Below are 27,066 nucleotides of genomic sequence, written 5' to 3'. Positions count from 1 at the left end.
GGAAGATATTTTAAATGACCAGAGGGGAAATAGAAAATGTATTCAGCAAGAAAATAATTGTGGGGCATATAATTTAGTGTAGTAGAGTGGCCTACCGTATAAGTGTTTACCATCTGATTGGTAGATTAAGGAAAGTAGCTATATTCTGTCATAAACATTAATAAGAAAAAGTTCATTTCAAAATATAATCAAATAATTAGTTAATTTGGGAGAGAGAATTCAAAAATTTTATTTTTCAGTATTTGAAATGTTACATTTTTCTTTTGTTTGCCTACATTGAGTATGAGGATAGAATAGAAGACAATCTATAAAATATGAAGTCTTAAGATTTCATGATTCCAAAGATACAGTATGGCAAGTTATATACTGTAACTCAGTTAATCAACTACATGCCATAAATTAAGGTTAGACTCTATTCTATTAGTGTATTAGTAATTATGGCTAATCACACTGTCAGCTGTTAAATTAACCAGCACTTCTCCTTTATTTATCATAATGTCCTAGAGAAAATAGATTTATGGTTATCTACATGTACTAGCATTCTATATTCTTTAAAAAATAGTTAAGAGAAATTTTATTTATGTAATAGTATGGTCTTCTTTTTCCTACTTGATTCTCATGAACTTCAAACAATGTTAAGGTAAGTATAGGAAAAGAATGCAATTTCTATTTTAGAATGGAGGTTATGATAGTTACTAAAGAGACGTTTGTATAATAATAATGAAGATAAAGTGAGGAATCAGTGGGCTATTTAAAATAATGACATGTCATTTGAATGATTATTTTGATACTTGGTGAAGACCTGAAAAATACTTAATAAACATCAAAGAGGCTTTTTCAGTACAATATAAATTATATTTACCCCAAACAGTGAAGCTAATGCTTTATATATGAAGTGACTTGTTAGCAGTACAGTTTCAAAACTAAACTCCTAGTTCATCCTCAGGAAAGATTTGGGATTGAAATTTATAAGCTCTGTTGCAGAAATTTACAGTTACATTATGCACACTTATAGTCATTTTAAAGTTAATTTTGAAAATCGAGCCCTTTTCATGGTTGCAAGATCCAGCAGATGAAGACATTTGCTAATCATTTCTTCTGAACCTTGATGTTTGCATGAAGAATTTCCTCTTCATGGGAAGTGGTCTCTTTTCCCCTCTCCGTGGGTGACAGGCTTAAGCTGATGGTGACAGGTTGCAGCACTGGACATGGCAGCAGCACTTCAGAGAAGCATCACGATGATGCAGATCAGCAAGAGGCATATTAAGATGAGACAGAAGTTGATGAACAGGTTCTGGAGATTTTGACGTGCTTGTTGAGGCATTTCAATGGTTGAAGCTCTTCTTATAGCAGAGCGAGTGAGGTATTGGACTTTCTCCATGACGCGGAAGGCAAAAGGAAGTCTGAAGTTTTAAAGGATCAAGACAAAGGAAAAAAGTGGGCAGCCAAATGTGAGATACTGTGAGGTAGCCTGGAATGTAGAAAGAGTAAATGGATTAGGATCATATGTGCAACCTGGTTTCTGAACAGGTAAAACACTATTTTGCATTCATCTTCCTCAACATTATTTGTATTTATCACATCTTATATCTCTGTAGTCTGTACATGTGTGTGCACACACACAGGTGTTTCCTTGTCTGTCCTGTCTCTCTGGGTTTTTTGGTGAAGGTCACCATGATATCTCATTTGTCTTGTGTTTGGAATGTAATAACTTTATTCCTTGCCTCCTCCTCTCAAAATGACTAGAAATGTAGTTTGTTTTAGGGTGCACCTAGTTTTGGGCTATTGCCTTGGGCAAAAAGTTCTTACATATAGTTTCATTAATACTGTATTTCTCTATGAGCATAATTGTAAGCATTCGTGTCTTAACAGCTCTAGAGGAAATCTCATAAGAAATGCATGCAATAAATTATTCTTCGGATGTTAATTAGCCCAAAATAAAATAGTTAAATGAGAATTGTTTCACCAGTACTACAGATTCAAATACTTGTCATTCCTTTTTTGATTTCACTAGAGGCCCAATGCACGAAATTCGTGCAAGGGGCGCGGCCCCCACCGCCGCAGCAGCCATGGGCCTCTGCCTCGCCCCGCCCGCCACAAAGTATGTCTGGTCTAATTAGCATATTATGCTTTTATTATTATAGATAGTTTTGTAGAATATACTATTTTAAGTAACATTTTAACAAGTTTTGATACTAAGTACTGAAGACTATCAGGCTCAGAAGTCTTAACAATAAAATCATCATTATCTCACTCTCTAGCACAGATGGTAACTGTTTATGAATGACCTGTACTTATAGGCAGTGGGTGCCATTTGCTTTTCTTTCAGAGCTTCCACAAGTTATTCTGCATGATTAATTAATTAGTTGCTGCCTTATTATTTGTGATAATTAACAAAACAAAATAAAACCTAAAACAATACATCACTGTAGAAAGATAATAGCTACGAAGATTTGAGGATATCTTCTTGTCAATCAGGATACTTCTATAAAAATTTTGAAATAAGAAAAATTATGGAATAAAAAACCATTTAACTGCTTAGAGATTATAGCTGTTGACATTTGTTGAAATAGCATTTTAGTCAAGATGTTACTGCCTCACTCTAGCGACCAGATTTAATTTTCCCCCATCTCTCTATATCAGAGGAAAACCCAACTTAATGTGTTAGCTCCCTTTCTGTAGAGACTAGTGATGAAGAGAGCAGAAGGGAGAATGAGAGAGTGGGAAAGAGGAAGAGATGGGTCAGTGAGACCTTAGCATTCATTTTTACAAGGAAACCCTGTGGTATATAGTAGTTAGATTCTGTAGTTTCAGTACTTCAACTTGGCTGTGTTATGATTGGAATTATATACTAGACCCACTTTCATTGCTGGAGACTCTGGCCTCCTTCATAGAGTTGGTCTGTAGTGATCCCATTAGCCAACATATCACAAACTTCATTCTCTTAAAGAGTGGTAACAACCTGTGTTAATCTAGTATACATTCTCTACCAATTCTTAATTGTCCAACACCAGTGGCTGTTACTTAATTTATCTATAACACTCTCTACTTTGAGCTTGTATTTTTGTGCAGTTTTAGGACTTAAATTGTTTAAAAGGTCTGAATTTAAAAATTGTTTTGAGACAAAACATGGAAAAGGAGGAAGCTAGCCAGTTGTTTATCACGAAGCATTGTATATACAAGAGTCATTCCCTATTATGACACTGGTGAGTGGTGTGTCAGTCACATGAAACATGTCACCTTCCCATAAATACTTCATTCCCTTTTATGATTCTGTCGTTTGCACATGTTGTTCTGGCTCTGCCTGGAATGTTCCCCCCACTCCTCCACCTTGGATTCTTTGCCAGGCACATTTCAGTTGATACTTAAGGCCCAGTTTAAATATCGCTTCCTAATAAAACCTTCTATTAAGGTAGAATGATTATCAGCTCTGCTAGTTTTTAGTAGGGCATTAGCGTTACCTATATCAGGATAGCTCTCAGGCTGTATTGCAATTTTGATTTACATGTTTGTTTCCTCAACTAGACTTCTAGTTCATGAATAAAAGGAGCCACGTGTTTATCTTGTATTCTGGCACTTGGTACATAGTTGGTACTATTTGAATAACTCAATGAAGTTGAATAAGGGATTTTTATGATTTCCTTTAGTATTTTTTGAAAATTGATAATGATCAAAGATAGTGCTGTGATTGACAGATTAACCAATTAGAGTAACAGAATTTGATAGTTGAACATATAATCCGCAAACACTTCTCAAGTCTTTTCCTATTACAGATGAGGAAAGTGAGGCTTAGAGCATTTACATCAGATAATTACATTTTTGAAAAGTTGTTGTCAATGATTAACAACATTAACCTTGTACTAGGCTTTGTACAAATGGGTATTTGGTGTTTGTAAAATACAAAGTAGTGTGCCCTAAAGAGATGAGCTCTCTACTGATGAAAGTATAAGGAATATACTTTAAAGATGATCTCATCTTTCAATAGCTAGCTATTATTGAAAAAGGATAGTTTGTTCTTGGAAGCAAATTGAGTATAAAGATAGTGGGTTCTTTCTTGTCAAACTTAGAAATGTTATAATTCTGAAATGATTTGTGGTCACTTTATAATCTTATGCTAAAACTAAAAAACAACTCTGCTTCACATGCTGAAGTGTTTGCTCTATGCATTCAATTTGTTGTACCCAATTCATTTTACAATGGTACAGTCTGAAATGTGTTGATTCCTATTCTGCTGAACTTCTAAAATTCATATGATGATAATAAGCCAAAATTCATTCGTATCAGATGAGGCTTCCTGTTTCATGTTGAGATTGAAAAGCTGTGTGTGGGAACAGCACAGTCCTGTTTTGGAGGTGTCTGTGACCTTTACTACATCACAATAACATGGTTTCAGGGGCTTATCATTCTTCTCTGCAGTCATAACCATTCTGAGTTTAGAACTCCTCCTTCTTAGAGCCAAGCTCTAATAGTAATATTGGTGGAGAACCTAGAAAAATAGTTTCACTTTATTTTCATTTTATCTGAATTTTTTAGAGCATTCTTTTAGGATAACCAGCAATAGATTGTATTGGGATGTTCTGAAATTGCTTCTGGCTTAAACAGCCATGAAGACAGAAATTAGCCCTTACCCTCTCCCCCTTTTACAGGATGACGATATGTGTAAGTTAGGTATTTGGAACAAGAGGAGTGAGGATGTTTTAAAAATTAATTACTGAAGCCCTAGAATTAGAATATTGAAAATATGAACGATGCTTTGATAGGAGTTCAGTTGTAGAAATGCCAGATCCCTGTCTCTTGAGTAACATAAAAGAGGAAGAAAGGTGCCCACAGAATTATCTTGTGAGTCTGTGGGATTTACAATTACTGCAATTTTTTTTAAATATATTTTATTGATTTTTTACAGAGAGGAAGGGAGAGGGATAGAGAGTTAGAAACATCGATGAGAGAGAAACATCGATCAGCTGCCTCCTGCACACCTCCCACTGGAGATGTGCCCGCAACCCAGGCACATGCCCCTGACCGGAATCAAACCCGGGACCCCTCAGCCCGCAGGCCGACGCTCCATCCACTGAGCCAAACCGGTTTCGGCTGCAATTTTTGGAGGGATGGGAGAAATAACTCTACTATTCTTAGTAGGATTTATAAAGCCTTTGCTTGTTTACTTTTCCTTTTTTTGCTCAAAAAGTTGAACTTGAGAAATAAATGCAATGAAGTTCAGGATAGTATTCAGTTTTGTTGAGGTGGAAGAAAAAGACACCACAGGCAGCTCGAATCCTTCAACAGATGTGTGCCACGCTAGGCACATTTTGGGTGGAAGGGACTGCGTGGGTTTCTGCAGGAGCCCCTCTGAGTCCTTTTCTTATGGATTAGCAGGTGCATCTTGTGCAAAAGGAGCCTCAGCACACTTTCGAAAACGTTCCGTGGTCTGCTTTATGGATTGTTAGGCAATTAATGTGTATGCTGAGTATTCATCCCACCTATAGTTTAAATACTTTCAGTCCTTTGCAGAACTTTGTAAACCAGTTTTTGGGGGTGCTCCCTCTACTGAATTATAAATTCCTGAGATTTAAAAATCTTGTGGAATGCTTTCCTCTTATTTTTGTCTGCTTATTTATTCTTTTAGTAAGTGTGGGCATATTATGCTAGTAAATTCAAGTCTGACATATTTTTTGATTTTCCCCCCCATTTAATTGGTTCATAAGATTAGAATTTGGTATAGATTTGAGCTTATAGAATTTGTCTGTATTGGTATTATTTTGGTATTTTATCTTTTCCTACTATTTGCTGTCATTTTTGTAGATAATCTAGAAGTGATTGTGTATGCAGCTATTTTGATTTATTGATTAAATCAAGACAGTTCATCATTAGATTTATCATTCTGTTAGCATCCAAAAATTATTTTGATAGAATTATTTTCCTTTTGAGGTTGCCTAATGCTAAACTTGAAAGTTCTAATTGAAGTTAAATGTGACAGCAGCATTTCAGAGCTTTGTTAGTTCACACTATTTGAAAGAATCTTCAAGCTGCTTCTGCCTGGTTAGGAAAAGAATTGTATAAGCATAAAAATCAGTTTATTCTCAAACCTTAAAACGACTCCATAGCCCTAGCTGGTTTTGCTCAGTGGATAGTGTTGGCCTGCAGACTGAAGGGCCCCGGGTTCGATTCTGGTCAAGGGCACGTACCTTGGTTGCAGGCTTCGGGCCCTGGTCGGGGGCATGCGGGAGGCAACCAATCCATGTGTCTCTCTCGCATCGGTGTTTCTCTCTGTCTCTCCCTCACCCTTCACACTCTAAAAACCAGTGGAAAAAATATCCTTGGGTAAGGATTAAAAAAAAACTTCATAATGAAATGTTTCCATTGCTTTAAAGCTGTGCCTTGAGGAAACTATATTGTGAACAACAGTGCAGAGATATTTTCTCTTTGAAATTGGCCCTCTGCTGTTGCTGTTTTTGTCTGTAGGCTTGTCTTCATTATATTTATTTTGTTAAAATTAATTTATTTGCAATTAAAATATTACTTTTAACCCTGTGGTAGTTGAGACTTTAGATTCTTCTTTTGAGAAAAGGTAATGTGGGGAGGTGTAGTGTAGGTGAGCTTTTAAGGAAAAATGAATGCCAAGTTAAATATATGCCCACTAACGTGAGAGGATTTTTTTAAGACCTGAAGGTGGAGCACACTGTAAAAAGCACTAGAGGGCCTCAGTTGACTACAAGTAAACTGGGGTGGAGACGTACACTCAGGTCTCATTTTCATGTCTGTTTGGTAATAAATGCGTCAGATTTATGCAGGGTAAGATCACTGAGCACTATTTCTAGAAATGTTCAAGGAGACTATATATTATATGGCTTAGGTCACTGTTATTTAGAAGGATTATTTCCTGGATTACTAACCTTCAAGTTTACTCCTTTGCTGGTATGGTCAGCACTGTGTTAATTCACAGCATTGATGAAGGCTAATGATTCCGGTAGCATAAATAACAAGATTCCTTGTTCAAGCACCCCAAAATATATGGGGTTGAATATTTTAAATGGTAGAATGTGAGGAGGTCAGAAATGAAATTAAGAAAAATTAAGGATTTAATATATAACTGGGACAAAGTATGAAAAGTTTTGAAAAGTTAACCTGGATTTTAGGTTATCAAAACTAAATAGATTAAAAGCATGAGTATTTCAGCAATGGAACAAGTTAAAGGAAACTTAAGTTTGATTGATTATGTTAATGTTTTTTAAAGTCTGTTTAACTATTAGGATAGTATTATATAGGCTATTAAGGATTTAATGCCATATGCACAAATAAACTTTAAATGAAATGGAGTCATTTAAATTATAAGTTTGTATCCTCTGACTTTGCTTTTTAGAGTACCATTAATAGTATTTGAGGACTTTTATTTTGCTTTTTTAATGTCATGATTTATTTTTAAGCCACGTTCATCTGTGGATAGGATGTGCATGTGGTTTAGAGTTAGAAAATCTTGGCTCTTGGCCAAGGCTCCACCATTTCCTAGCTCTGTGACCTTGAGAATTCACCTTTTCACATCTGTTAAACTAAATTATAAACTAGAGATGCAGTGTGAAACACATAGGGAACTAAGAGGATCAAATGAAATGTTTGTATACACCAGTGCATTTAGAAAATGTTCAAGAATAAAGAAGGAAGTTTTAATTGAATCTTTATTTCTAGGATTGGTAATAAATATACAGTCTTACTTAGAAAGGTGATCTAATCTTTACATTTAATGTTTTCTAAAAATTTTAATATATCTTATATAATTAAAATATTACATTTAACACGTTAAAAATTTTATTCTTTTTAACTATTTTATCTATACAAATATTCTCTCTAATTAGATTAAGAAACAATATGTACAAATATGAACCAAATGCAGTTTTTTCTGGAATATTTTTTTCCTTAATGTTCACTGAAATACTATTAAAATAATTTTTGGAAGTTGAGTTTTAGGAAATGACAGTGATGTAACTGATGTCTCTTAATAAAGCAAAGTACTCTAGCTCTTTCAAGTGTTTTTTGTAATTTAAACATCTTTCGCATTTCTTCCATTATATTCCATCTGACACTTTTTTAGCACTTAATTTTAAACCACATAGCTTTATAAATAAAGACCATACTTAAATTTTACCTTATGATAGAGATAAACTAGTTGGGATAAATGTCTGGCAATGATGCATAATATTTGAAATTTGAACAATAGTCACTGTTAATCTGGACACACTATGGAAAACTTTAATAGCAGAATTTATGCTCTTTCTAGAAATTGTCAATTTTTTGGAGCAATATGTGATGTGACATTCTGATATTATAAAGACTCACAAACATCTCATTTGAAATGTGAGGATGTAATTTGGTATTTGAGTAAAAATGAATAAATATGCATATAAAACACCTTCACTGGGTGACTTCTGTATAATATCAAAGGAAAAACGTGCTATGGATATAATGATATTCAGAGGCAAGTAGGGTGCCTCAGTGGTAGACAAAAATTAGAAATGTTTTTGCATGCTTTAAGGAAAGCTGCTTATGGATATACAATGTTCTGGTCTGTGTAAAGCAGTAGAGTTAACATTTGTCATAGGAACTTAGAACTCTCGAGGTAAATTTTATTTTGACATACATATAAGAATAACGAAATAAAATTGAAGTATTATTCTTTATGCCGTGACTGAGATTTAAGAATGAAGACACATTTTATATATTATATTGAGGATTATAACATCTTGAGTAGAGTAGAATTCAAACAGAAGTTATACAATTTATTGTGATATCTTTATTCCTGAGCATTTCTTTCACTTTTTTCCCATTTTCCTTTATCCCCCTCCTAAATGCAGGAGGGAAACTGAAGAACACTTGGAGATAGTAACTTGAAAAAGATATATTCATTAATAGGCAGAATAAACACTCATTTTATCATATTCACTCAAATGAGATATTTAGGAATGTTTTGCTTCCAAAGTAATGTCTGTTTTTAAAGTGCTGCATTACTATTCTGTAATTTTAGTAAGAATTTTGCATGTGTTTTTGACAAGTGTTTTAAAATTTCCAAACTCATTGATGCTGTAATACTGAATTTAATATAAGTAACTCAATTTATTAAATGCTTGGGGGGTTTTTTTTGTTTTTTTTTTGCAGTGTTTGTTAAAGTTGACTGGACTTTATAGCAAAGAAAAAAGTTTTTAAAAGCATTTTAAAATAGTTTATATTATATATTTTAACGCCAGATTATTACCTGTAGGGAATCATAATGGTAATATTGGAATAGTCACGCCAATAATGTGCATGTTGTACAATCACACGACTATTCATAGTATTCCAGATGTAAATAGCCCACTCCCATCCTGTTTCTTAGCAGAGTAACAACAAAATGAAGCCATTGTCTTTGCATGGAGAAATCAACTCATCACTACCACCAAATATAGTAACATAATTGAACGATATTTTACTTGGCAGAAAAGAACTTTTAAAAAGCAAAATAAAAGTGAAAGTTAAACTAAAATGACAAACCAATAATCAGGATTGAAGATGAATAACCCTTATCATTTCAAGGTTGTCTTATTCTTTCTGTCACTGAATGAATAAGCATTTATTTAGAAATTAAGCTTTTTGTCATAGCAGACATTTTATTGTCTAACTTTGAACTGAAATTTACAATATGCCATTCCTTTTTTAAAAGTTAAGTAAGTTTGAATTACAGAAAGTATTACCAAAATCAATGAAATCTATTTTATCTTACCTTGACTGTTGTGATGATCCCAATATATAGAGTATTGTGAGTAGTATGAAGTCTTATCGGCGTTTAGCTGGAAAGTTTTCTCTGTTACCAGATTTATGGGAACAATTGAAGTAGGTGGAGGAGAAAAAGTGTTTTAGGGAGGTCTTATGATGTCACACAGGAATTCTGAAGTTATGATTGGTTAGCCATAGTCTCATCACAGCCAAACTTTTTAGAATGCCATCTGTCTTACTTTAGGTGTGGAAAGGTCATTAACATTTTGTGCCTCATTTTCTTATTTTTAATTTTAAAAAGTATGAGAGAGATGAATGAAATAAATAAGTTTGGGGTGTAGAAAGCTCTTTTTAAAGACTCATGCAGCTTTGGGCTTAGAAATGATTGTATACTGAGAGTGATAATGTTGAAGAATGAAAATAGTTACATTAATAAGAATTTTAATAGAGTGAAAATAACAATACTGACTTAAGCCAAACAACTTTTGTTAAATTGCTGTTGTTTTAATTCTGCAGCTTCATAATGTTAACTTCTAACATGACAATAATTAAACATTTTCACAGAAAACAAATTTTATACCTTTTCCTGTTTTATTTTTACATTGCTTCCTCGTACTTATGTGTATTAGAAAGCCAGGCTAATAACTAATTTTTGGTTTTAAAAAATTAGCTTTTTCTGATGGCTAAAGTAAGAAGTAATAAATGTATTTAATACATTTGTGTTTCCTTCAGTTAGGGTTTTAACAATATGTAAGCAGTGATTCTCATATTTAACTGGTGCATATCACCACAGGAAAAGTTGTACTTTAAAATGGAAGTATTTAGGATTTTATAATAGCTGCAATTAAATTACCATAAAATATTACTAAAATTTTAATAAGTTGACACAGAATCAAGCGTAACATTCTAGCAAAAGAGAAATAATCACAAATTCCTAATCACTGGCATCCTAGTTAATGATACTTTGCTGACAATAGGTGTGCAGGTTGGAAATTTTTGTGTAGTATTTATAAAAGGAAGTGCCTCATTTAATACAGCAGTTTTCCTCAAAATTACTGTATAAATGAAATTTTAGTAAATGGGATGACATTTTGAACTTCCTGGAACAGTTTATCTTAAACTAGAAGTAAGAAAAGAATTCTTTTGAAAAGCCAGGCATCATTCCTGTTTTATTCTGATTTTTGTTTATATATTAGATTTACTTAAATCACCAGACCTGCAAAGTCTGATTTTTAAGTCTCTTCTGTAATTTTGGGAGAGCTATTTGTTAATATTTAATTTTTTAATACTTAGCAGGGTGAATGAACTCAGCCTGCTTTCTTATGGGTAACTGAAATGTATTGCAGCAGCTGCTGTGTGTCCTTAAATGGAGATGATTTTGGTTTCTTCCAAAGAAAGATAAAAATCATTCTCTAGAGCAAAATCTCTCATTATTTAAAGAATCAATTAAAACTAATAGAAAAATATTTCTGCAAATATCTCCTGTGAACATTGCTAAGGGAAAATTTAAAACTTAAAAGTAAAACCCAATGTTAAAAATATTGCGTGAATAATGTTTGACATTTGCTCAGTGCTCTATAAGCATTTTTTTCAATCTTTTCATAATAATAATCTCATTATCAATTGCCAGTGATGACTGAAATTCAAAACCTAGGCTCAAAATACAAGCATAAAGTGGTTTACAGTTATTTGTCAAGTATGACATATCTACTGAGAGACTGAGGATTCCAATCCAGATGTTGAGTTACAATTCATTGCCAGATTGGCATGTTTGAGTCTGCTTTAAGTTTGCCTGCCAGATATACATTCATTTGAAAATGACGCTTAGGGGATAGCTCACTATAGTATAAGCACCTTTAGTTCTGGAAAGAGAATTAGTAATACTAGTAATATCTACTTGGATAAACGAAAGAACTGCCATGGACTGAATAAAATATGCCATGAATATCTCATATGTTACTGTATTTGCTTTAGAAGCATACATAGGTGTGACTCACATGCATACACACCCACCTTAGAAGGATGTTAACGGTGTGTGTCCGAGTTGGTGAATAGACGCAGAAATTTACCTTTCAGATTTGTATAAAAGTGGGAGGTTTCTGTTTACCCATTTCCTTTTGGTTAGCTGCTGCTCCTAATTATTATTAGTCCAAAGGGAGCTCTAGGAAGTGTTACATTTTAGTTTTAGCCTGATGCAGCCTAAGCAGAAAGTTGTTTAATAAATAGGAGCATTGGTGAGCTACAGTATAATCAGTAGAGTGTTCTTCAAAAATTCCACAACGAGGGGCTGGAAACTGTTTTTGGAGGTGCTCTGTCAGAGTATTAATGTGGAGTCACACTATATAATTCGGATCCACTTGTGGTCACATGACCATATGCAGCTTCCCTTTGCTGCCTTGTCTGTGGAATGGGTTTGTGGTGAGGGTTTAATGAGGTGAAGTATGTGTAGTGACAGAGATTCTGCAACACAGTGTCCATTTAGTGTTAGTACTTACTTTCTCTTTTTCTTTAGAAGATGATCCTTAATTAACCTACAGTCCGTGGATAGCGTTCAATGGTCTTTAACTTGGATAGGAAAGATTACATGCTTATTTTTTACTAAACTCTACATGAGATGTAGCCCTTCTTAGGTTTTGACTGTAGACCACAAACTGCAGAAATGTTAATACACTTGATGTCATGATAGCAATCTCAGAAAATTTCAGAGCTTAAAATACTGTTTATATTCCTCACTACTTTGAAATTACCATAATTAGACCTGCCTATAAATATTGTAATTTAATGTATTAAAGAAGCTCAAGTACTACATCACAGATTTGTTTTTTAAAAAGAATTATTTTAGGATAATTCATTTTCTTTCTAGTGCTATGCTTTTTTTTTTTTTTTTTTTTCAAGCTGGGTACAGTGAACTGTATTGATGGTGCATGACAAGGTACGGCTTCCTAACCTCCTCCCCTTCTTCAGGGGGCATTTAATTTTTTAGAACAATTCTAAATTTACAGAATTAATGCAAATATAGTACAGAGGGTTTCTGTGTACCCCACACACCATTTCCCCTGTTGTTAATGTTCTGTATTAGTATGGCACCTTTGTCATAAGAGTTGCACCAAGACAGATTAGTTTAGCGAATACCCCTACTTTATTCAGATTTCCTCAGTTTTCTGTAGTGTCTTTTCCCTTTCCAGCATCCTATCCAGGATACCAGATTACATTTAGTGGTGACAGTTTCTCAGACTTTCCTTTTTTGATGACCCCAAACATTCTGAAGAGAGCTGGTCAGATATTCTGTAGAATGTTCCCCAGTTGGAATCTGTGTGATGTTTTCCTCATGGTGAGACTGGCTAATGTGTTTTTGAGAGGAAGCCCATAGAGGGAAAGTGCCATTTTCATCACAAATCAAGTGTACATGCTGTCAACATGATTTACCACTATTATTGTTAAACCTTGATCACCTGGCTGAGCTGTAATGTCTGTCAGATTTCTACATTGTAAGGTTACTCCCTGACCCTCCTTACTGTATCCACAGAAGAAAGTCATTATGCATAGCCCACACTTATATTTCTCTGCCTTTACAATGGAATGTCTATAAACATTATTTGGAATCCTATGTATTTTATGTATATAAAACATCTTAAGAACAAATCAGTAGGCTTTAGCAGTCTTCCAGAAAAGTCCATGGCATGAAAAGTTGAGAATTCCTGTGTGAGAGCGTATTTCTGTAGCTGTATGGGGCAGCCCTTATTTGAAAGAGGAGGACTGACTTCTCACGCAGGCTCAAATCCGGACCTCTTAGTTTGCTTTTTTAGGCCCTGTCTTTCTAGCTTCATCTCTTATCACATTCCTTTGTATTGTGTGCTCTGGCCCTGTGCAGCTGCCAGCGACTCTCGGAACAGGCTATTGTTCTATTTTAAGCCTCGCTACTTTTTTGTAGGAATGTCCTTCTTACCAACCTTTCTGCCCATCAAGTGCTGTTTCAATTTATATCTGCTGTGCAGCCCTCCCTGCCTTCTGTCAAACAATTTTGCATGTACCTCTGTTCTCATGTCTCTCTTTATTGCATTTATAAGTATATGTGCCTAGACTGCAGGCTCTTTGAGAGCTGGTCCAATAACTCATATTTATACTGCTATTTATTCTGAATAGAATTACCTAGTATAGAGCCTGGCTCATAATAATTCTTAAATACTGATTAAATGAGTGATTGGAAGAGTGAATAAAGGAAGAGTCAGGGAAGATTGCATGGTTGGTAGTGAATGAGTGGTCCTGCAGAAGTAAGTGTTAGGGACAATGATAAAATCTTCCATTTTAAGCTTATTGTAGGAGGAAGAGGATGGGAGATTAGGGATTAGAGTAGAATAACTGGGAAAGTAACTTTTTTCTTGTCATTTAAAAAGGTTTAAATATATTTGGAGGATAAAAATGAAGGAAGGCAAAAAAAAAAAATAAAAAGGAGCGAAGAGTGAAGGAAGGCCAAACCATAAGCACACATTCTCTAAACATATTTATATTTTGGGCATTTTTATGTGATTATATATTAAATGAGTGTTGTTTTTACCTCATATCAATGTGCCATAATATATTGAATTAGTCTCTTATTTGATATTTGGTGATTTATAACTTTTGCCATTATAAAACATATATAAATAACCCTCGATGAACATCTGTGTAAATAAATTTGACCTTCCTTTGTCTTTTTTAGTCTTGACTCTATAAGCTTGTTATAACTAAATGTCAGTTTATTCAAGGATGATCCAGCTCTTAAATGAATTTGATTTGTATTTGAATTCCAATTTAGTAATTTTTGAAAGTTTTGGTAGTTAGGTGACAGCAGTTCCTTTTATATCAATAAACTTCTTTGATAAAATTATCTATGAATAGAATTTTTTTTGGTGAGGATTAGACTGAAACTGGTCAACATGCAGAGTGATATGACTGAATCACCCTACCCACTAAAGGAGTCACACTGTGGGTTTAGGTCAGGTGGCCTTTTTAACTGTGCTCCTGCGCTAAGGATGGGGGAGTTACCCTTACCTTGATTTAGGTCTGAGCTTTTATATAAAGACTTTGATTTTAACATTTCAGTCCTTGATTGCCTCAGGTGGGACCATCTGAAAGATAATAGCCTTTGTCCTTCAGTTATACTGTCAGTCCTCGTTAGGTTTCTAGAACACAATTGCAACAGAACCTTGGTTTTTCAGTATAGATGCATTGTTTGAGAAGGTTATGTAAAATGGATTTTGATATGTGGAACTCATGTTTACCTTATCAAGCAAGAGCTGTAAAGTGTCTTAGTGAAAAATATTAAGTTTAATTTCTTGATGTGGAGACATTGTAACTTTTTATCAGAAATATACTGAGAGTTGTACATTGTTTTAATATATCTCAGGACATCTGGGCTTTATCTTTAACCATCTCTGAATTAAAAGTTTATAAACACAGCCAAAGGATGTGAACATATCATCTGCTGTTTCCATTTGCCCTTGAGTCGGTCAAAGGTGGGTGGTAAGTGGGTTCCAGGACCAGCCCTGCGTCAGTTTCCAGAGATGCTTTTGGCAGAGTTGTTTATTAGGCTTCTCTGTTAATGTATTCATTTTTATAGGTTTATTGTTTAGTTGGGGCCATGATATCTGAAGAGTTTATTTTTGATTCCAGCATTAATATATTAACATTTAAAAGTCTAACCTGAGAAAATAAAATATCTAAAAATTCAAAATTTGGCCCTAGCCAGTTTGGCTTAGGGGATGGAGCGTTGGCCTGCGGACTGAAAGGTCCCAGGTTCGATTCTGGTCAAGGGCATGTACCTAGGTTGTGGGCACATCCCCAGCAGGAGGTGTGCATGCAGGAGGCAGCTGATTGATGTTTCTCTCTCATCGATGTTTCTAGCTCTCTCTCCCTCTCCCTTCCTCTCTGTAAAAAATCAATAAAATACATATTTAAAATAATTCAAAATTTGGATAATTAAAAATCTGTGTAATGTATGTGAGAGAATCAGAAAGTGCTGGAGACTTCACACCTCCAAAATAGAACCCAGTATGGCCACCAATGACTATCTCACATTTTTCTCTAAAATGCAAGCTAAAATTAAATTAATTATGTAGATTACTCAGAAAGTTGCTGGGTCTGAGAGAAATGAAGCTAGATCAAGGCTGGAAAACATGATTTTTATTCAGATGTTAAGTTTGTGGACTGTTCTTTAAACTGTATCTTTAAAGTGTATATATTTGTGTTAATACATCATTGCTCTAAAAATGATAATAGAGATTTTTAGTAATGATAACTTGGAAGATGGCAGCCTTTTGTAGATAATTTTTAGATTGCCCAATATTTAGCAAAGATTGTTGGGTTCTGTGCTGAGTCCCAGGGGTTATAAAAGATTACGGCCTGGTTTACCATGATACAGACTAAACTGGAAACGGAAACACTGTCCTGATTACTATCATAATACTCTAATTACAGTACCTTCCTGTGCTGTTGGAAATATTTTTAGATTTTTTTTTTTTGAAGGCTGAGAAATATACTTGAGGGATTATAGTTAATCAGCTTGTTTTTGTTGTGTGCTATGGGCCAAGTAATAAACTAGGCTCAAATCACTAACATCTCTGGTTCTTAAACATTTTAGAAAAATATATGAAGGGATGTTAAATTGAACAGCAATCAACTTGTTCTGATTTTATAATCTTGAATTTGACTTGCTCCTCAGTCTTGGATATACTATTTTCCCCCTTCACTTTTGCATTGTAACTGTAATAAGATTGTGTGTTGTGCATGGATCTTTCCTTTGTTGACATTAAAAAAACACACCATGTTAATACAAACACATATTGGACATTAAACAAATTGATTTTTGAGAGGGGACATGTTCCTTCCTGGAAATAAAGTGTTTAATAGTAATTAGCTGTTTAGCACAGTGGAAATCAGTAATACCTCTGTGTTCTCTATTTTTATGCACATGTATTTTTATGACATAGAAAAGAGATATACACTCCTCTCATTAGTTTTTTTTTTATCATTTGTTAATAGGGTCTTTTACCATTGAAGATAGCATAGAGTTAGTAATAAAGACAAAACAAAGAAATAATATCATTAACAGCTCAGTTCCTTCTATAATTTAAATTTCAAGTGTTAAGATGTGGACTTGGGTCTTTAATAGGTCACTCTAAGGAAGAAGTTACAGATTGAATATTTTTTATATGTTTTTTTTTTTATTTTGTTAGAGAGAAAATGTGTAGTAATATACTTCATAAATAATTACATGGACTTAGTTAATATAGAGATTTTTATTGTACCGCTCTCTTAGTAATATAGTAAGATACAGATTTTATTTTAATGCACAGTTCTTTTAGTAATCATATAACCCATGTTTTTCCTTTTCTTGCTGAATAAAAGCTCTTTAAATTCTATGTAATTTATAGTTCATTTTTATTTTTGAGCTTTATGACTTTATTTTGGGGTGAAGCATTATGATTATTTTACCAAAAAGCTCTTATAGGGTATCTCTTCAGATAGACTATTCCAGGAAACAGAGGAAGATTTGCTGTGCTATTTGACATGTTGTGAGTGGTGAATGAGCTAAGGAACAAAAGCAAATGAAGGCGAGATAACAAACTTGAAGAATCGCAGAGGTTGTATTCCAGCTAAGTGTGGTAGCGCTAGATTATCTAAATTTAACAGTATGTCCAGGACGAGACCAAGGAATTTGGAGCTATTTTCAGCTGCAAAAAGCCAGCTTATTTTAGAAGCATGTTTGACCATTAAGTGACATTTTGGCAACTTTTCATATCACTGGGTCTCATCTAAGTAGCACGTATATGGGTTGTTGTAGATGCCCACTATCCCTATTCAGTTATGAGCGTGGAAATTGCTATTTACAATAACAGGTAGATTGTATGTGTATTATAGGCCTATGAATCTGGATGATTGCGTCTAGATGCAGAGAGTTATGATTCCTCCTTGGATGATAAACTACTATTCTCTAAACTATCATTGGAACACTGTATCTTAGGCATTTTTAGGTAGAACATCTAAATGAGGACTTCTCTTCTGTCCGAGTTTGGTAACTACCAAATATATATGAAAAATGTTTACTTGTGCCCTGACCGGTTTTGCTCAGTGGATAGAGCGTCAACCTGCGGACTGAGGGGTCCTGGGTTCGATTCCGGTCAAGGGCATGTACCTGGGTTGCGGGCACATCCCCAGTAGGAGGTGTGCAGGAGGCAGCTGATCAATGATTCTCTCTCATTGATTTTTCTAACTCTTTATCCCTCTCCCTCTCTCTCTCTTTAAAAAATCAATAAAATATATTTAAAAAAATGTTTACTTGTAAAAAGTGCCCTAGTTCCACCTGTACAGATTTTGATGTTTGTTACTTTGATGACATCCTTTTTATTCCATACTTTAAATTAGCTCAGACAGTTTTCATATTATGAAGGATTGTCCTCTATCTTTTTAAAAAATGTATATATTTTTTTATTTCAGAGATAGAAATATCAATGATGAGAGTTACATTCCTTTGTAATTATCTTTTAGATCTCATGTTCATGTCAGTTGAAATTATGTTATTTAAAAGCTATAAATATGAATTGGGTATTCATCAGTTTAAACTATTATGTTCTTCTTGATTACTCATATTGGCAACAGTCAAGTAGAAATATGACTGACTGCTTGAAATTCTAAGAACAGCAGCATAATAGTAATTTTCTACTTTATTGATATGTGAATTTTAAAGCGTTTTTTCTAGAAATATTCAAATATCTCTTCAGTGTCTTATTCGGCTTCTATCAAAGCAATACCTATGCTTTCTGGAATATTTTACTACCAATATATAACTGCCACAAAATGGTATGCCTCTCCTAAAAGTTATAATTTTATTGAATAGAAATTCTTATTTGTTTTCTTACTACTCAGGATAAAAATGTGTTACTAACGGGTCACAGGAGGAAAGGGTATTTAAATATAAACTACTTTTCTATTTTTTCATATTTTGAAGCAGGATTGTTCCTATCTTTTTTTAAAAAAATATATTTTATTTATTTTTTACAGAGAGGAAGGGAGAGGGATAGAGAGTTAGAAACATTGATGAGAGAGAAACATCCACCAGCCGCCTCCTGCACCCTCCCCACTGGGGATGTGCCCGCAACCAAGGTACATGCCCTTGACCGGAATCAAACCTGGGACCCTTGAGTCCTCAGGCTGACGCTCTATCCACTGAGCCAAACCGACCAGGGCTGTCCCTATCTTTTAAAAGATATGTATATTTTATTGATTTTAGAGAGGAAGAGAGACATAGGAATATCAATGATGAGAGGGAGCCTCCCTACTGGGTATAGAGCCCATAACTCGGGCATGTGCCTGACTGGGAATTGCACCTTGACTCCTGGTTCATAGGTCACGCTCAGACACTGAGCCACACTGGCAAGGCTGTCCTCTAACAGAAAGCCTCTTTGTTTTCCTAGAGCAGGGGTGGGGAACCTTCTTTCTGCCAAGGGCCATTTGAATATTTATAACGTCATTGGTGGGCCATACAAAATTATAAACTTAAAAATTAGCCTGCTATATTTGGTCATTTAATTTGACCAGAGCCAGACCAAATGCCTCGTCAGAACCAGACCAAATGATTTTGTGGGCCTTATATATGGCCTGTGGGCCGGACATTCCCCACCCCTGTCCTAGAGTATCGACAATCTTTAAAACCAATTGTAGGTTGTTATAAGGGAAAAAAAATAATTTTATTTCTACCCTTCTGAGTTAGTTCTTAGCTGAGACCCCTGTAATAAAAGATGGTTAACAAGAAGAGAAAAATCAATTTGTTAATATGTATATATCTCTCAGGTACACATGGAAGATACCCAGGGAAAAGGAGGGACTCAAAAAGACAATTGGGTTCCTTTTGGAGGATCTTCAGGCAGATGAATGGAGTTCAGAAAAGCCTCTCCCTGAATGTTTTTTTTCAGTGCTTGCAGCTCAGAATAATGTCAAAACAGCACATTTTGGAGCGGCATGCCCTGAAATCCCACAGTCATATTTCGACATACCAAAATATGGCACATACAGTATTTACTTCATCTGGTCGTTGATCTCAGTTATTGGCATGTGTAGAATAGCACTAAAGTGATGAAAAGATGAAACTAACATTGTGTCATAAGTAGTGTACCTTTGAGTACTTAAATATTCTCCCCTAGCAGACAGGGTCTTCATTTCCCCTCAGTTCTACTTTAGAGAGAAAAATAGAGTGTAAAGAAAAATAAAGTATAGGTATTCTATGTGGTAATTATATATTTTGTTCTTGTTGAGATCTAATGTCTACACGTGAAATGCCTAACTGTATTAGCCTTAAGTGTAATAAGAGCTCCATTCTATTTAGTATTGTATTTGGCAAGTCCTTTATGTAGTGGTCCATTCTGCCAGTGGTTCAAACCAAGTAGTATTAAACCAAGTAGTATTGTCATTTGCTTTTCTCTTGCAGACCTATTTTTTCCTTCTGTTTACTCCCTCTCTTTCTTGATGCCAAATCAAGAAAAGGCTTCTCCTTAGGAAGTTGTTAGCATGGGAAATTTTTTGAGATTACTTATAAAGAATAGAATAATGTCTTCTTGAGATGTTCATCGTCTATTGCCTAGGCACTTGTCTTACTCAAATCGGCACAAGATTATAAGGCAACATAGCTTCAAATATTATGGTATAGGTCTTTCCTGACGTGTGATGATGAGAAATGGAGGAGCCATTTTTAGATCTTTGGAAGAAGAGACCATAGATCTTTAAGCTACCTTATATGTTTTTTGTTAGGTGTGATAACAATGTATAAAACCAATATTTAATATATTTGTCAACTGGTAAAAGTATATTAATATCTAACTCAGTATATAAATAAAATATAGTTATTTTTAGTCACCAAATAAATTATATATTTAGTATGATAAGCTATAGCACAGATATTTCACCAAATCATTCTGGTAATTTCCAGATTTTATGTTGAGTTTTGGAATTATTGATATGGTCTTTTGTTTTGCTTAGCTTTTATTGTTTTAATTTCTGTTTGAGCTACATTTGACAAAGTAAACTTTATAAAATGATTTGCCTAATAAATTGATAGTCATTAAGTAACATGGAGTTGAAATTAGTAGAGACTTTCTCTTAATGTCAACAATATTTGTTTATGGTGCCGAATCTTCTCTTAGTTTCAGGTTGTTGTTTTTTCTAGCCCTTGTGATAAAATTTGCAAGACCTTCTTAGTTAATTAGACCATAGTAGAAGCAATTTGGTGCTCTTTTGTTGGGCTGCCTGGGTATGAATACTAGCTCTTCCAACTAGATATATGTTGGTAGTAGTGTTGAGCTGGCAGATTTGGGGGACTGACTAGTGCAGGAATCAATCAAACAGAAAGGATGCCATTTATGAATGAACAGGATCTTGAGAGGCCCTTTTTTATGTGCCAAGAGGTAACTATTTTTTTATGATGGAAGGTCCTGGGCAGTGGCCTGGGGAGTGGAGAGGACATTCAGGGGGTTTGGGCAGTAGCTAGTTACCAATCACAGTGAAAGTAACTTAGTATTGTAACAACTAACATGTCTGTATTGGTGTATACTAGTTGAATATAAGCCTGAGTTGTATGTTAGGCAAGGGAAAGAATGAAATGCAGAGATAGGGTATCTGATTAACCTGCCCCTGTAGCACTTCGTGTCACACTCCAAATATCTGCCCACCTGACAGTCAGGTACTCTGCTATAACCTAGTTTCTTCTCTTAGTCTGTTCACCTTGCCCTGTCTTTCTGCCCGAAACATCCCATCCGATATACTTGGCAATCATCTTAACTTGAAGGGTTAACCTATGACTAGTTGATGTCACAAAATTAGTGGTTTATTCAGAACTAGATCTTGTCAGTATCATCTTTGGAAAAACAAAGGATAAAAATATCGTTGCACATTTGAACTCTTTTAAAGTTGCTTTGTGATGTTTATATAGCATCATTTAGCTTGACAAGGAATTTATGTTCCTATTTGATTTACCAATGTATTAGTTTCCTGGTGTTGCCATAACAAAGAACACAAACCAGGTAACTTAAACAACAGAAATTGACCTTCTCACAGTTCTAGAGGTTTGAAGTCTCACATTATGGTGTCAGCAGGGTTGGTTCCTTCTGCGGGCTGTGAAGGAAGAATCCGTTCCAGGCCATGTTTCTAGTACTTTCCTGGCAGTCTTTTGTTTTCCTTGGCTCATATCACTTCAATCTCTGCTTTCATCTTCGCATGGTGAAAATGTCTCCCCTCTGCATGTGCATGTCTGTGTTCAGCTCTCCCTTTCTCATGGGACATTCGTTATGCTTGGTTAGGGCCCACCCTGATGACTGCATGCTAACTTGACCATATCTGCAAAAACCCTCTTTCTGAGATGTTTGGGGGTTAGCACTTCAACATATCCTTTTGACGGAACACAGTTCAACCCAATACACCAGTATTAAATTTTTGTTTCAGCAGTAGAAGTTTGAGGATATCTGTCTTACTGGTTTTTATTGTCGTTGATATGTTTTAAATATCTCAAGTTTTTCTTAAATTCTAAGAATATTTTTTTTCTAAATGATATTTATACTAGCGGCCAGTAGACACCTAGATTATCTGCCTAATAGTTATATTGTCTATGGATATATTTTCTATGGATATATTTACTACTTTGTGCAAACATTTTAGCTTTTGAAATTTTAATGTAATTAAGTGATGATGTGATGAATGACAATTTGAAATCTGAATGCTACAGACACTGTTTTTACTTCCTTTTGGAAACCCTTCTGGTAATGTTTGTCTAGTCTAGCCCTTGTATATTCTTTTACTGCACTCCTTTTTTAGGAAATGATGGATCTCTTTTCCAGAAAGCTTCCACAAGATAATGAGAACAAGATTTTATATATAGTAATACAATAAGCCAGATTAATTGTTCCATTGTCACTAGTTCTTTCTTAGACTTGTACATTTACTTTGGAACTTCCTTGATGGTTTTCAACTTATGTTGTGTTCACAAGTATGATTTCAGATAGTCTTTGAAATTTTTTCAAAGGTGGAGTTCTCCCTTTTTTAATGAAAATCATTGGGAAAATACTAGATGCTATATAAATATTTCCTTTAGACACGTTTAGAATACTAACAGTATAAACATGTTTGTGCAGGTTTTGGCTGGATCATCTCGTCAAAGTTATTCACCTTCAGGCTATCAGGATTTCACAAAGTGGGAATCAGTGTTGAAAATAAAGGAAGGATTGCTAAGGCAGAAAGAAATTGTAATTGATCGGTGAGTCTATTTTATTTTAATTACTAAATATTTCAAGCATACAGAAATGTAGATTTAAAAAAATACCTTTGTATTCACTTTAAAAAAATAGAACTTTACCTAATACATTGTCTGTCTTTCCCCAATCTCAGTCCTTTTAAGAACCACACGCAGAACTAAGGGTTTGTTGGTGGGTCAGTCTGTCTGTCTGTCTGTCTTCTACCATACTCCTAGTTACATTAGAGTAATGCATTCTTTGGAAACTCATCTTCTTTGTACATGTTGCAAGTTAGCTGCAATGTTAATGAGCTATCAAAGATGCAAGTAAATGTTTGTATTTCAGACTTAGGAAATATCAAATTGGAAAGCTACTTTAATATCATTTCCTTTAATGTATGTTAGATATGAAGGCACAGAAACTATGAAAATCATGAATATTTAAAGTTAGATGACTTACAGATAAGAATTTTGGATATGGGGGTATATTCCAAAAATTTTGTATGTTTGAGTACCAAAGCTGTGAAAAAAATTTCTGATATATTTAATAGTTTTCTGATTATTTTGAGCAATAAACCTAATATTATTTAATTATCTGCGATATGTATTGGTTCTTTGTCATTTATGCATACTTTTGAGATAATTAAACATGCTCAGTATCGTGGTGGTTGGGAAATAGTTTGAGGAGGCATTTAATCAATGCTAGTTACACTTATTTTCATGTGATTATATGGGATAAAGTAAACATTTTAGCTTTAAAATTAAACACTAATTCAAACTTTTAAATATATTTAAGAGTTGAAATTTCAAAAGATTTTACTTAGGAATTAAAGACCTACTGGAGTATGAACCAGAGCATAGACATCTGGACTTTCTTATTTTCTACTATTTTCTCTTGAACAGAGCCTGACATATAGTATATGCTTAATGCTTGATAATGAAGATTCTAGAAGATAGTTTTAATTGATTTTATGAAAAGCTTTAAAAATATTTGATATTTCTAATACAAGTGAATTTTGTATATGAGTAGTCACAGCTTGTATATATTTTGAACACTTACAATTTAGTGCATTGTACAATCCTGAAATTAATACTTTAATTTTTTAAAAAATTTATTTTACAACTAGAGGCCCGGTGCACGAAATTCATGCACTCGGGGGGAGGAGGGTCCTTGAGCCCTGCCTGCACCCTCTCACAGTCCAGGAGCCTTTGGGGGATGTCCAACTGATGGAGAGTGGGCCTAAGCCAGCAGTCGGACATCCTTAGCACTGCTACGGAGGCGGAAGAGGCTCCTGCCACCACCACTGGGTATGGTGGGGCTTCTGGATGAACAGTGCTCCCCCTGTGGGAGCGCACTGACCACCAGGGGGCAGCTCCTTTGTGAGTGTCTGCCCCCTGGTGGCCAGTGTGCATCATAGTAACCAGTCATTCGCTGTTCAGTTGATTTGCACATTAGCCTTTTATTATATAGGATTACAGTTGACAGTATCGTATTAGTTTGAGGTGTATAACATAGTGATTAGACATTTATATACTTTATAAAATGATCACCCCGGTAAGTCTAGTACCCATCTGGCATCATACATACTGCAATATAATTGACTGTATTTCCTATGCTGTACTTTTTAAAAACATTTTTTATACTCTGACTTCAATTTATGTTTTGCAGGCAGAAGCAACAAATTACCCACCTACACGAGCGGATAAGGGATAATGAATTACGGGCACAACATGCCATGTTAGGACACTATGTAAATTGTGGGGATTCTTATTTGTCTAGTTTGCAGGTAAGATTACAAAGGATTTTATAGTTGTTTTATTAATAAGGCATATTAATTTTATACTTAGACTTGTTCGATGCAGGGTTGCCACAAACTTTCATTTGTAAAAAATGCAGTAACTGCCAAGTAATAATGACAAGCACGATAAAATGAGGTATGCCTGTATTTTCTTTGGAGAAATGTCTGTTCAAGACCTCTGTCCATTTTTTATTTTAGTTGTTTGTTTTTTTGATGTTCAGTTTTGACGTTCTCTATGTACTCTGGACATTAATCCTTTATCAAATATGCAATTTGCAAACATTTTTTCATTCTGAGTCGCCTTTTTATTCTGTTGATAGTGTCTTTTCATGTACAAAATATTTTAATTTTTATGAAGTTCACTTTACCTACTTTTTTTTTTTTTTTGCCCCTGTCTTTGGTGTCATATTCAATAAATCATTGCCAAATCCAATGACATTAAGCTTTTCTGCAATTTTAGGTCTCACATTTAGATCTTTGATATATTTTGAGTTATTTTTTATATATTTTGTTAGATAAGGATCCAATTTCATTTTTTGCATGTGGACAATCCAGTTTTCCAAAAACCATTTGTTGAAAAGACTGTCTCTTCCCCATTGACTGGTCTTGGCATCTTGTCAAATATCATTTCACCGTATATGTGACGGTTTATTTCTGATAACAGTATTTTAATAGAACTGTGCAGTTTGTCCTTGTAATTTTATTATTTTGAATAAAGGCTTTACTTGAATGATACAATTATTATATTACCAATGGTATGTAAAATATAATGTGTATCCGAAAGCTGAATAAAATCCTTTCTGACATAGCATCAGGCCAGTAGAGGGCTCTCAAAGCCAGTCAGCCAGGACAGATAGAAATAGCAAGGATATGGAAAAGAGGCTAGATTACTAAAACTATTACAAGGATTTTAAATTATGTGGATAATTAAAATATTGTTAAGAAATTTGATTTTAAATGATTAGGATAGTTAATAAAAGGGAGATACCTGAAGTATTAACTAGATAGATCTAGAGAGCTAATTAAATGGAAGGGGTTAGAAGAAACAACAAATATGATGATAAAGCATTTCTTTAGCAAAGGGATTTTTACCTTGAATCTATGAACAACATTAATTTTAATGCACAGAATTTTGCATATGTACATTTTGGGGCTCATAGTTTGTTCATCCTAATTCCATAACACATTAAACAAAGAAAATAATACCTTTAATATTCTGTATATTCTAGGTTAAATAAAACAAGTTTTTGAAATAAAATAACATTCATTTATGGATTTATAGGTGAAAAACATGTTCTTGAGAAGTGATTTTTATTTGCCCATTAAAAACTTTTAATAACCTTACAGTCCTGATGACCTGAGACATAGGCATCACCAAGTCTTAGAGGCAGGAAATGGGAACTAGGTCTTTATCCTGAACTTCAAACTTCCTAGATTGTTTAAATGGCAGAATTGGTATAACCAAAGTGATTTGTACTATAATGCCTTATACTAAAATGTCAGCCTGTGGTTAAGAGGACTTCATGGAAAAACAAAACAAAATGTGGACTCTTTTGTTAAAGACTAAAGAAGAAAGACCGGGCCAAATACCAGGGAATTCATAAAATGCCAGGAAGTTACCAAAAAAGCCAGGGAATTTACAAAACATAGTTCACAGTCTTCTGAAATCATGTTACTTTCTTGTTCTAAAAGCATCACTGGCTTTTCATTTTCTATGAATTAAGGTTAAACTCTGAACCGTGCTGTTCTATAATATGATCCACTTAGATTTTTAAATGTTTCTTTACACTCCCCGTTCTTATAACCCATACCTTAAATAGACATGAATATTCTCTGCATATATTCCATCCTTTGCCTTTTTGAAATGTCTTTTTTTCTTTTTTCTATTACCGCTAGAATCTTTCCTATTTTTAAAATCTATCTCAAAAGCCACTTTCCCAGTAAACCCTTTTTTCTCATTCTCCCAGTGCTGTCATCATTTATCCTCACACTTCCTGAGACTTTGCACTTAATATGACTTTTCTTTGTCTGCCATATGATATTGTGTCCAATATATAATTATATAAGGTTTCTTTTATGTCTCTCATAATCTATAATAATAAAGGCATAATATGCTAACTAGACTGGACAGCCAAATGACCTTCCAGACGTCATTCCAGACATCCTTCCTGATGAAGCTGTGGTGGCAGGGGCCGAGGCAGAGGCTGTTAGGGGTGATCAGGCAGGCAGGCGAGCAGTTAGGGGTGATCAGGCAGGCAGGCGAGCAGTTAGGGGTGA

General features: G+C 34.5%; 2 protein-coding genes across 7 annotated transcripts in view; one reads left to right on the top strand and one right to left on the bottom strand.

The window, feature by feature from the left end:
* CEP85L (centrosomal protein 85 like) overlaps positions 1-27,066 on the top strand; it is an 86,355-nt gene that overhangs the window by 35,161 nt on the left and 24,128 nt on the right. For 5 of the 6 annotated variants that reach the window (XM_059700166.1, XM_059700163.1, XM_059700165.1 and 2 more), the window contains 3 exons: positions 2,015-2,101; positions 22,893-23,014; positions 24,660-24,777. In XM_059700166.1, coding sequence (XP_059556149.1) covers positions 2,015-2,101; positions 22,893-23,014; positions 24,660-24,777 — 327 coding nt within the window. The remainder of the gene's footprint in view (positions 1-2,014; positions 2,102-22,892; positions 23,015-24,659; positions 24,778-27,066) is intronic. The other variant, XM_059700167.1, reaches the window with a different exon arrangement.
* Positions 590-9,860, bottom strand: PLN (phospholamban). The gene is made up of 2 exons (XM_059700170.1): positions 9,746-9,860; positions 590-1,471 (listed from the first exon to the last, which is right to left on the bottom strand). The coding sequence occupies exon 2, from the start codon at positions 1,379-1,381 to the stop codon at positions 1,223-1,225; it is 159 nt and encodes a 52-aa protein (XP_059556153.1). The 5' UTR covers positions 1,382-1,471; positions 9,746-9,860; the 3' UTR covers positions 590-1,222.

The sequence above is a fragment of the Myotis daubentonii genome, chromosome 6 (genome assembly GCF_963259705.1).
Source record: "Myotis daubentonii chromosome 6, mMyoDau2.1, whole genome shotgun sequence".
Lineage (NCBI taxonomy): Eukaryota > Metazoa > Chordata > Mammalia > Chiroptera > Vespertilionidae > Myotis > Myotis daubentonii.
The sequence above is the reverse complement of the archived record's forward strand: the minus strand, read 5'-3'. Positions and strand labels throughout refer to the sequence as shown.

Bases quoted from the DNA above. Each gene is read 5' to 3' on its own strand.
- PLN (XM_059700170.1), bottom strand. From the start codon at position 1,381: ATGGAGAAAGTCCAATACCTCACTCGCTCTGCTATAAGAAGAGCTTCA.